Source organism: Aedes aegypti, chromosome 3 (genome assembly GCF_002204515.2).
Source record: "Aedes aegypti strain LVP_AGWG chromosome 3, AaegL5.0 Primary Assembly, whole genome shotgun sequence".
Taxonomy (NCBI): Eukaryota; Metazoa; Arthropoda; class Insecta; order Diptera; family Culicidae; genus Aedes; species Aedes aegypti.
In genome coordinates, this window is record NC_035109.1 from 362037299 (window position 1) to 362049920 (window position 12622).

The 12622-nt window shown below is 40.9% G+C and overlaps 1 protein-coding gene across 5 annotated transcripts in view; it reads right to left on the reverse strand.

Moving 5' to 3' along the window:
• Nucleotides 1-2482: 2482 nt before the first annotated feature.
• Nucleotides 2483-12622, reverse strand: part of LOC5566900 (probable serine/threonine-protein kinase kinX) — a 177483-nt gene continuing 167343 nt past the window's right edge. For 3 of the 5 annotated variants that reach the window (XM_021852973.1, XM_021852974.1, XM_021852975.1), the window contains exons 4-7: nt 9907-11995; nt 8798-9571; nt 3790-4041; nt 2483-3723 (exon numbers count right to left, since the gene is read on the reverse strand). In XM_021852973.1, coding sequence (XP_021708665.1) covers nt 3682-3723; nt 3790-4041; nt 8798-9571; nt 9907-11995 — 3157 coding nt within the window. In that variant the 3' untranslated portion in view covers nt 2483-3681. The remainder of the gene's footprint in view (nt 3724-3789; nt 4042-8797; nt 9572-9906; nt 11996-12622) is intronic. The other 2 variants (XM_021852976.1, XM_021852977.1) reach the window with 2 other exon arrangements.

Below are 12622 nucleotides of genomic sequence, written 5' to 3' on the forward strand. Positions count from 1 at the left end.
CAGGTTTTTTATGAATTTGTTTTTTGTTTGCTCGACAGAATGTGGAACGCAACCAATAGGAATAGCAGTTCTCAAGAGACACACAAGTTCTATCAGAAATTGTCAACATAATAATAAAAGTAATTGTTATGAAATCGATTTTCAAAACGGCCAATAATCGCTTTTTTCCAAATCATTCTTTGGCCCCCACTCGAAAAGGCCAATGATCGGTTCTCGCCCCACCAAGAGGGCCTACAATCGGAAAATTTCGCAAACTGTCATTGGCCGTAGCATGGTGAGAGCATTTCAGTTTGTGTTAATTTCACCGGAGCTAAGTCAAGGTGTGAATATGAAGACGTATCATCACGTAAATTTGCGGTCGATAAAGATTCGTTTTCGCACTAAACGCAACATGTACAAAACGCGTCTAGGACTGCTAGTTCTGGACAACTTTTCTAAAAGCATTGTATTGGAATCTGCTGGTGCTTAGTGTACTCTAGCGTAGCGTGCCTAAAACTATCTTTGTCATAACATACAAAGATAGTGTTGACGACAAATAATTTATTCCAAATACACTAAGCATTACAGTAAACTAAGTAACGAGATCAGTCAGTGTAGTTAAATGTCATCGATATCACATGAATGACAGTTGAATATTGCGAACGTCTTCCTTTCCCGTGGCGATTGGATTGTTTTCCATGGTAATTATTTCGGAATTACTATCGGTTAGCATAGCATAGCATAGCATAGCATAGACTGACTGTACATGTCAATGGTTGCTACTCCGTGATTGATCGGAACTGGTAAGAATTGCACTACGATCCAAATGAATAAGAGATGGGAGTTTCCGCTTACTCTCGAAGTGCAATTTTAGCAGATCCAATATTGATCAATAACGGCGCCGGCCAAGTCCTTACAGTCAGTTGGGATGGGGAAGGAATGTTAGGGTGTAATGATTGTTGCTTCTAGAGACCGAGAATACCTCTGCATCTCCACAATCACCAGGGTGTTTATTAGTGAGGGAGGAAAAGATCTGGGAGTCACCTCTGGTCGGTGATGCGATCCATGGACAAGGGGGCAATATACGACTTATATTTAAAGCTAGTTTTGTATTTTTGTCTCGAGAAGTTTTTGGAAAAAAAATACGTCAACATCTATAATGTCGAACAATTCAAAAGAAGTTTTTATTAATGACGAAAACTTAAAATTAAATGTATATATTTTAAATTATATGAAACAGGAATAATGCCGACACTTGTAGTGACGAACCATACAAAGTTTGTTTGAAAATTACATATGAGTATTACTGTGCATTTTGTCTCGATATGGTAGAAGTTTTAGAAAATACGTCAACATTCACAATGTCGAACAATTCAAGAGATAATTTTTAATAATGGCAAAAAGAGAAAAATATATGTATATTGAAGTTGTATAAGAAAAAAGCATAATGCCGACACTTATAGTGACGAACCATACAAAGTTTGTTTTAATATTACATAAAAGTTACGCTTTCAAGAAAAAATATGTTATCATAACTCCGGCGACGAAAACACGTGCGAATCCGTCAGCGAAATCAATCGGACGACGCAAAACCGAACTGTCCTGCTTGGGCTTCACAAAGCACTACCCAGCAAGACGCTTCAAAACAAGGGAAAAAATTCTCCGGCAACGAAAATACGCGCGAATCCGTCACCGAAATCAATCGGACGACGCAAAACCGAACTGTCCTGCTTGGGCTTCACAAAGCACTACCCAGCAAGACGCTTCAAAACAGGGGAAAAAAATTCTCCGGCAACGAAAATACGCGCGAATCCGTCAGCGAAATCAATCGGACGACGCAAAACCGAACTGTCCTGCTTGGGCTTCACGAAGCACTACCCAGCAAGACGCTTCAAAACAGGGGAAAAAAATTCTCCGGCAACGAAAATACGCGCGAATCCGTCAGCGAAATCAATCGGACGACGCAAAACCGAACTGTCCTGCTTGGGCTTCACAAAGCACTACCCAGCAAGACGCTTCAAAACAGGGGAAAAAATTCTCCGGCAACGAAAATACGCGCGAATCCGTCAGCGAAATCAATCGGACGACGCAAAACCGAACTGTCCTGCTTGGGCTTCACGAAGCACTCTATTTCGGAATTACTATCGGTTAGAAATATTAATTCCGTATGAATTATCTAAAAGTTTGGCATTCTACAACACTGAACCCAGATAATGGCACCATTATAGGAATAACGACGAACAACCTTATGAATGTGGTTTTCCCTTCCGATTCGACTGGTACAGAAAAGCATAGCGCAGAGAGCAAGTTGAGATGATCCGGTGTTGCCTTGGCGAGTGTGAGGCACTGAGAAGATATTAGAACATGTTAAAGCCAAGCCAATTCTGGCATAACATTATCTGCTCAAGAATTTAAATATTCATTCATTTCAGTCTAATATCTTATTCGAAAATCTAACAGGATTTCGGTTGTTTTAGCAAATCACTACAAGGTACAGCGCATATCTTACTAATCATTTTTCTCTTGCAGTGTTTTATTCTGTTGAAATTAACACCTACTAAGTGCTGCATCTCCTCCGATCCATACATACTGATCCTCGATCCTAAGTCTAGGTTTTTAGACGACTGCGCTCTCAGTTGACATACTCACGTTTATTACTCGCTTTCATTTTATTACTTTTTTAAACCATCTTACATTTTCTTGAGAAAAAAAAACCTACGGTGACAACTATACGTACTATTTCCGCGATAAGTTACAATGCTTCTGTAATCTTACTCTTTTGCTCTATTCGGGGGTATTTCTTACCCTCTCGCAGCGCAAGTCTAGATCTTTTTTTGTTATTTATCAGATTTATTAGCAATTCACTTTTAGTCAGTGTGCATCTTCTAATTATTCAATAGTGATAGGTAAATATATGCGTTTGATTAAATGTTAGTGTTAAATTTACCATTTAGTGAACTGTATTGCCATGTGGGGGAATGCAGCGCACTCTGTGGCAGGCGGCGTCTTTACTCTATTCCATCTTTTCTTTTTTTTTCATTAGCTGTTAGAATCTTACACTGCTGGTTACTATTCGTTCTCGGCGAATACAGATGATTGTGGTTGTTAGTTTTCCTACACAACACTAAAGATATCTACGATTCACTTGTTCAACCAAGGATTCTAGCAAAAATTAAAAATTTCGTAAAACTAGGAAATAAACTGAATGGAGATATCGATGTACAATTCAAAGGTTGTTATGCCTGTTTGACACAAAATGCAACTTATTTGCTAGTGGTGAATTTTGATGTCCTGTTTGTATAAATAAGTTTTGATTTTAAATCTATGCTGGGAGTTTGAATCTCCGTGCAGAGGAACCTATCAAAATGGAGAAATTGAACTTTTTTCTGGTGATTTAGGATCATGTGTCAAGATTTGCATTCGTAGAGTTTGTGTTTGAAAGAGTTGTCTCAAAGGGAGTTAAGCTATGATTGGCTATAGAATAGAAGAAATAGTTTGGTAAAATTTAAGAACATGTCGTTTCATACTGATAACTGACGGTGCAGCGTCAGCCACTGCTGCACTTTATTCTCTTAGTTAGCTATAGCTTGCTTGCCGGTTGAATGTCTCTTGTCTAGTTGAATTCAATGGTCATTTCAGATAAAAAAGTAAAGTAATACCTGGTCATCAGGAACTTTGAACTCTGATGCTTGCGGTGCTTCTTTAACCGGTGCATACTTCCGAATGATCATCCCAGGCGTTCACCTGCAAATTGCAATAAAAGTTTTAGCATAGGATCAATTCATGAGATTTGGATGCGTTCCAACTTACCTGACACTCCCGACTGCAGTACCACTGGTTGCCACAGCCGGCGCACACGAACTGGGCCTCTCGCTTCTTGCAGCCCTGGCATTCTGGCACTTCGTTTTCGTGGAACTCGGGCCCGTTGCCTCCGCGGGTCGTAATAACTACACCCGATTCGCGATGGCCCTCGTTACGCGAACTGTTTGCCGTTCCGTGGTGGTGATGATCGTCACCCTCATCGATCACCAAGCGATCCACGCTATCGTCGGCTTCGTCGTCCTGGAAGGAGATTGGAATCAATAAGGGACGGAATTAGCGATTAGTTTTGAAAGTTAGTTTCCATACATTTAGTAACAACATTGAAGACAGATCGAAAAATGATGTTAGCGCAATTTAGACAAAAGTAAGAATAAGATTGAATTTTGATTCACTGCAATAGGGCACTCACAAGGCAAACTTAAATTGAACACAAAAAAAAGGACATTAAAGGTAATTGTGAAAAATAAAACAATTATAAAATATTCAGTTCTTATTATTTTTATAGTTTAGTATTAATTAAATATTGTTACGTCCATACGTTTAATGATGGGACTTTTCTGCATCGCAGAATCCGAAAATTTCTCGAACTTAAAAAAAAACTCTTGCATAGAATATAACAATGACACATAAAAAAGGAAAATTTGGAGAAGGCATGGTTAATAGCAGCTAAGTGCTTAAAAATAGGAACCAACTAGAAACCGACAATACAAAAAGAAGCCGATCAGGTGGGAAATACTCCAAGAGTTTTTGTTTAATTCCTCAAGATATTACCCTAGTTTACATTGTAGTTTTTTTTCATGATTTTATCTTGGAATTCCACCCGAAATTGATTCAGCTTTTTGGTCAGTAAATGCCTCCAAAATCATCAAATCAAAAGTTCTCGCATAATCTGAGATAACGCCCTAAAAGCCATTGGTAACCACGTGTGTAGCTCGTTGTTTCTGAGCATATGAATGAATAGGCATCCAAAACAACACCACTAGCAGGTAGATAATGACCCTTTTTTTATTATAGCGTTGTCAAATAACGTGTAACTCCATTCAAATGCTCAGAAACAACGAGCTATACCCATGGTTACCAATGGCTTTTAGGGCGAGATCATAAGTTATGCGAGAGTTGTAGATATTCCTCCAGGGATTTTTCAGAGATTCTTTTAAAGATGTTTCCAGAAATTTATCAATGAAGTTCTCAATCCAAAAATTGTTCTATGGATTTTTTAACTGATATCATTATTCTCTAAAAAAAAATATTCATACATTATATCGAGTGATTTCTTGAGAGATTATTCCAGAGGTTGTTCTTGAAATTTCACAAAACAAATTTCTCGCAGTAGGGAGCCGGATCCTATTCTTGGCACTTTTGATTCACTTCGGCAGTGGGGTTTTTTTAAGCCATTGAGCTTATATTTGGCCATAATATGCGTCGGATTGAAGTGCTTCTTATTGCAAAGTTTCAGAAAATTCGGCCTAGAAAAACCCCCCATGCCAAAGTGAATCATGGAAGTGCCCTAGTAGCTCTGTACCCTATTCGACCAGTAATCTATGGTTTTCACTGAGATTTGATTCAAGATTTTCATTCATGATACGTTCAAGAATGAACCGTCAACGTACCAGTATCCGCTCATGTTCCAGTAGCCCGCTCATGAGTTGAAAAAGTAAGGTAATTTGAGTAAATACACAAAAAAAATGTCCACAGTATGATTCAACTTGTCGATTTGAACCGTATAGCGGCTATAGTTTTCAAATTTCCTTTGTGTAAGCTTATCTTTTTTCAGTGTGAGCGGCTACTGGAACATGAGCGAATACTGGTGCACTGATGGTAATCAATAATTTCTCTAAGAAAAACTCCCGGAAATATTCTACAGATTTCTTCATAGAATTATTTAGGAAATCCTCCAGATGATTTTCTTGAAACTTCTCAGTCCACAGTCCACAAGTCCACAATTAATTTCATCTGGAATTTCCCGGCATTTATTCCTTAATTAATGGTCATGATACGTTCAACAATTCATCGAATAATTTCTCTAAGAAAATCTCTAGAAATAATTCAGAGATTCCGCAAGGGATTTCCTCCGAAGTTACTTCAAGAAGTTCTCCAGATTTAAGATTTTTTTTCAAAGAAGTACTCAATAAACTTCTCTACGAATTTATTTTCTTGGAATTTAGTCCATAGTTGTTGCTCTCTGGAGCAATCTTTTTGAACCAAGGATATCTCCAGAAATTACGTCAGAGTTTTCTTCAAGTATTTTTCAGGAACTCCTTTGGAAACTTCATACGGATTTTTCCAGAAATTATGTATAGGTTTATTCAGAAATTCTTCTTTGGATTTCTCCATAAATGTAGTGTATCTTCCATGTACTTGTTTTAGGTTTTTTATCATTTTTCGTTCGATATTTTTTTCAACCACCAGAAATCTCTTGTGATTCTTCGCAAAGGATTTCTTCCGAGATTACTTCCGGAAGTTCTTTAGTTTGCTTAAATTTTGCCTCAATAAATTTCTCCAAGAATTTATCCAATAATTCTTCCATGGATTTTCTTGAAATTTACTTTATAATATTTTCGTTTAAGAATTCAACCATGCTAATTTCTGCATCTCTAGAAATTACTCAAGGGCTCCCTTAAAGCATTTTATGAGAGATTCCTTAGGAAATTTCTCGAGCTATTCTTTCAGAAATTAAGTGTATTCAAGAATTCTTCCTGGATTTTCTCCATAAATTCATCCAGTGTATCTTCCACGGACTTATTTTAGGTTTCTCTCATTTTTTGTTTGGGATGTTTTTTTAAATTTTCAACTAAGACTTTCTTAAAAAGTACAATCAGAAAAATCGTTTTCAAAAGATCCTCTAGTGATTCCACAGGACTTTCATCGAAGATCACTTCACGACTTACTCCAGAGATTCTTCCAAATATTTTCTAGTATCTATTTCAAAGGGTTTTTTTTAAAAGATTTCTCTAGGACCACGTTTTTCAACAGGTGGTCCGCGGACCCCCGACCACACAAAAAGCACACTGAAACGAACACCTTACAGCGAGCCGTTTTCTCGTCGTTACCAAGGTTGAGAAACAGTGCTCTAGGGGTTACCTTAATAAATAAATTGCCAAAGCAAATTTTTCCCAGAAATCAATAGAGGACTTCACAAGGACACAAGCAAGGATCTCAGGACCTATGAAGAAGGCCACACGAATTTCCCTAGGATTTCTTTTTTGTTTCGTTCAGGATTTCTTCGAAGTTTGAATCAGAGAGCTCTATATAAGAAATACCTCCAGTGCTTCCTCCAAAGGTCTGTTGAGGAATTCCTACAGTGATTCTTCAAAAAATGTCCCAAATAAGCCCGCACGCAATATATTACGAAATGCTTCAAGAGATTGTCCAGCAATTCCTCCAACGAATTTTCGATGCTTTGTTTTAGGAAATATTGTAGGAACTCCTTAAGTAATCTTTGATCACCCATTCTGATAAATAACTGCCGAAAAGAATTCCTGCAAACTTCTGGAACCACGAGCAAATATTTTAAGAATTTGTAGATAAATCGTTAGAATCTTTTTGAAACGGAATCTTCGGAAAAAAAAAATGAGTAGAAGTAAGCGGAAAAATTACTTGAATAATTTCATGGTGGAAACTCTTAAGTCTAAAAGAACTATCAAATAATCCATTGAAATTTCTGAATGAATTAATTCAGAAATCCTGGAGGAAAGGCGTAATGCCAAATGACCTAATGCCAATCGGCTTTCGCCAAATAATCTAGACCCCTCAGAGACATCTGGACATAACTCACATGTCGTTTTCCTTCGATGAAGTAGAAAAAAAAAATGCAATGCTGATTCGCAAAGCGCGGACTTATCCTATCGGTCTCAAATTTCGAACAGTAGTTGAAAAGCTGGAATAGAATCGACAAAATTATGGTCCCTTTAACCGTATAAGCCAGAGTGAAAGCAAAAATACTAAAACTCTCACCGCTCAGCGAATACTTAACAGATTCCAACAATTTTTGTCAGTATGCTCGTACACATATCTAGTTCTTGTTTCTAAAAGTGGCCAGAGGAACTCGGGAATGTTCCTGGGAGTTATCCCAGTGGGTCACTAGGTTAGGTCGAGTAAAAAAGGGCTGTTTTTTGGGACACGTCAAGATATCTTTTTTTGGAAGTGACAGTTTTTATTTGCATAAATCATTCATATATGATATTCTATAATGATGAAAACGAATGAAAACGAAGAGTTTCGGACCGTTTAAAATGTACCGTATATGATTAATCGGACTTAATGCCTGGAAGAACCGGCTATAGAATTGTTGGACACTAAACCATTTCTATTCTCGAAAAGTAGATTTCAACTATTATAGTGCACAAAAATTCGTTCCCATAAGCATGGAACAGATAATAAGATACAATTTGGTCACTCTACAGTGTCTGAAATGTCCCAGGAACCTGAAAATGGTGATTTTTAGGATCATTCAAATGCAGGCAGCATGGTTCTCCAATTCAATCGTTCCTCACACTGATGCGTTTTTCTGAAAAAAATGATATGGTGGCCTCTTTATAGCCGATTCCGAAAACTATCTGTGATTTGATCCAGGGACACAAAAGCAAATCACTCGACCGGACCCAGTGACCCACCGGAATAACACCGGCCACAGGAGCATTCCTGAGTTCCTTTGCCAACTTTTAAAAACTAGATAACTGGTCGAGTGTATTGACAAAAAATAATTTAATTCCGTTAAGTACCGCTGAGCAGTGAGTTTTAATTTTTTTTTTGTTTCCACTCAAGCCTATACGGGTTAAAAACGGTCTTGATGATTTATTATCTTTAGTCTAACATAATATACAAATGATACGAAAAGAAAAAATATCATATAGACTAACACAAAAGCATAATAATTTAGCTCAGTTTATTTCCAACATTAGAGACATAGAATCACAACAACAATCCTACTCGGAGAGGACACGCACAACATGACAAATCAACACCAAGATCCACAAACATCCGGTCCCCAACTCACCATGCTCATGAAATGCTGCTCCCGCAACCGCTGCAGCTGCTTCTGCTGTTCCTGTAGCTGTTGCTGGTGAGCCAACAGGGACTGCTGGAGGTTCGAGGCCACCACCGGAGTGATCGTGATTTCACTGTTCGACTTGGAAAGATTCAGACCGGTGTTGGCCTGCAGGTTGGCCAACGCACCGGACGTCACGGTAGCGGCCTGCGAGTTCATCCGTTCCGGTGCTGTCAACAGGCGGGCCAACGTGGGCGAAAACGACGTGAAACCGGCCGCATTGGGACGGGAGGACGACTTGGTCAGAATGCCGTGCAGCAGCGAGTTGGTCGAGTTGGCATTGCTGCTGGTGTTTTGCGACTGATTAGCGCCACTGCCGGAATTGCTTCCGGTGCTGTGATTCTGGTCAGCATTGGAACCGGTTGCAGAGCTGGAATTCATCACCGGATGCAGGGTCACTTCCGGGTATGAATTTTTACTCAGATTGGAAGCAACGGAGTTTTGTTGGGATTGTTGCTGCTGCTGTTGGTGGGAAGAAGATGAAGAATGGGTAGTAGTGGATGAGGTTGCGGTAGCTGCGCTGCTAGCTGCGGCTGCGGCTGCTGCTGCGGCGGCCGTTAGATTCGACAGCAAGTTGCGATCGGTTTGGCTCATTTTGGCAAACTGCGCTAGGACATCGCTGATGGAAAAACCGGCCGCGGGTGAGGTTGATAGACCACCAGCAAAGGGCAGCTGGTTGTTGGAATTGCTTTGGGACGAATCGTTGCTAGAGGGACGGGAGTTCTGAAACGAATTTTTGTGTGGGTCCGACGGAAGGGAAAGAACGGTGAGTGGTTGTTTGAATTTGAAGGGAACAGGGATGAGTTGGGTAAGTATGAGAATTTTATTAGACGATTCTGGGCACTTTTGGATATAATTTTGCATAAAAGCGGAACGTCGACATGACATGCGCGTGGAATGTGGGGTCAGTTTCTCGATTTCTGTCTATTGTAATGTCGTACCAATTGAATAGTGATGATAGTCGTCCAAGATGAACGAGGCAATGTATTTGCCAAAATGGGCCAAAGCACCAAATATATGAAGCATTCAAAGCGGTTGGGGATTCACATGAAACTTACCTCTCCCAGTAGGAATCCAAGTTCTGGCATTCGCGATGATCCGCTTTTATTGGTGATAGTGATGCCTTCGTAACCAGATGTAGGAATATTCTTCAGGCGGCGCCCTCGACGAGGCACCTGCTCCGGATGCTTCTGCCGATAGTCAGCGATAATACTTTTAACGTCTTTGATGACGCCTTGTCGACCCACTTGCAGCTGATTGGCTTGTGCTTGGCTGAGATGGTTGGATGCGGATGGGTGATGGTGGCCATTGAGAAGAGCGGCAGTTTGAGCGGACAACCCCGCAAGGATGTTATTGGACAATCCGGCAAGAAGATTAGCGGCACTGGCAACAGTAGCCGTGGTGGAAGAGTTTGAGATCGACGTAGCACCGGAACTAGTAGTGCCAGCGGCTGTAAGCCCAGCAGACATGGCCAAGTTGTTCAGAATCTGCTGGTGGTTGGAAAGCACTGGTTTGGGAAGAATCTGCCGCTGGATTTGGGCAGCATTGGGCTTTTCCTTGGCTACTTCGGAGGACTTCATGTTAGCCCGAGATTGCAGAATTGTATTCGTGGATGTGATCAACGAGGAGGACGTTGACAATGGCACCATTGTTACGGAGCTGTTGCTGTGGTTGAACTGAGCAAACAGACTGTTATCTTTGCTGCCGGGAATTTGCCGACTGCCGGAGATCGAATTGATTGAAACGTTAGCATTTTTGCTATTGTTGAGAGTGCTGCTGTGCATCGGTGTCACGGAAGCGGGACGAATATCAACCTCTGGCGGAGGTGTTGGGGGACGTGGCCCCACAGAGGCGGATCGCACGTTGGTAAGGTTTGACGAATCGAAGTGGGAATACTCAGAGACTTCTCCCAGCTTGGTATGCATAACATCCATGACATGTTTTTTCCGCGTAAGCCGGAGTAGGATCTCTTCTTTTACTTTTTTCAAATGGATCATGTTGTTCCATTCGATTTCTTTGGCACGAATCATTTCGTTTAAGGTCTGAATTTCGACCGTTAGGGCATCGGTGTGCTTCTGGATGTCATCCACCGAATGATTGGAAGTGGTTTCGATGTACTCTTTCAGCAGTCGATCATGCGTTGGATAATTGGTTTCCAACTCTCGCTTAAGCTTTTTAGAAGGAACTAGGGGTTCATCGCCATCTTCTGTTTCATCTTGTTCTACAGAACGACGGCGTTTACGAGAAACAGTTTCCGCTTCTCGTGATTTCTCTGATTGCTTTTCTGTTCGGCTAGGACTAGACTTTTTCGCGCTTGCTGTAGTTGGTTCTTGATTATCCTCGGAATCATCCTCGACTTCTTTTTTGACGACGATCTGGTTTTCGGTGCTGCTAGTCCGACTGTCGGACGAATTTTTATTGTCCAATTGAAGTGGTTCTGGCTTCCGTGCAGGTTTCTCGAATTTGCTCATGTCCTTTTCCGGAGAACTGTCGATAGTTTCCACAGCATCCGAGTCATCTGTCTGTTGATCACTCTTGTTGGTGTCATATGATGATGACAAGTCGACAGCACCTTCTTCCTCATCATCCTCATCTTCATCCTCATCATGCTCGTAATTGTCGTCGTCGTCCTTTTCGCTTCCATCGACGTCCATTTGGAATGTAAGCTCGTCGTTGAAATCACTCCTGGAGCCATTTTGCTTCTTTGCATCTGCGACAATATCATCAATACTGTCCATGATATCCTCTGCTATGCCATCTTCCTCTTCCCGGTCTTTCTTATCAATGCTTTCTTCGTCTCTGGTTTTCACTTTCTCATCTGCTTCCACCCGACGGTGTTCTTCCTTTGCGTTATCTTTCACTGTCATGTTTTCCTTGTTTTCATCGTCCTTCTTATGCTCACTCACAACTTTCGCGGCATCACCGGATGTCACCACTGCTTCCTCTCTTTCTTTCCGCTGTACTTCGTTAGGAGTAACCGTTTGTTCTTCCTTGGATTTGTGATCCTTAATGGTTGCAGCTTCTTCAGGAGCCGTTTTCACCCCCACGCTGCTGATGGTCGACTTGAGACTGACTATCTTGGCGGCATCGGAGCAGACGAGCGCATCGCTGCCCTCTTCCATAACGTGCATACTGCGCTTGTTTAATCTGAAAGGAAACGGAGAACAGAAAAAAAAGAGGTGATTAACTCTCTAAGCTCATACATTTGTGTAGAAGGGGAATCGATCGAAGGTTATAGATTAGTGCGTGACCGTGACCAAAGAAGCGAGATCCAATCCAAATTTTCTGTCGATGCATAGCCTTCCGAATTCCAACGCGCCTAATGAAGAAGGAAACAACAGAGTCTGTTGAACAGACACACACGATGGATGGTGGCCGTGTATCGAACCAACAACTTCCCCTGTCCATGATCTTCATCTCGCAAAACTCAGTATCCTCGAAAGCGCCAGCATATGCACATATGAAGCGCCGGCCAACGTATTGTTTCAGCAGATAATTATTTAATAAGCATATTTGCAAGCCATGGACCATCTCTTTCTCTCTTCGGATCCGGTCTCGTCAAGTGCGCGGCATTGAGTCGAACCAATTCGAGAGTATTCAGATCTGGTTATTGCTGTTTCAAGTTTTAACCCCATGTGCATTAGGAGCAACGAAAGGCAAAAATGATCCCAACAAGGCCACCTACCGATCTGGTAGTTATTTTAATACACGCTGAGTGGAGTAGTAAATGCCATCTAACAACAAACTCCCATAAACTTTTCCAGAGGTTGATAA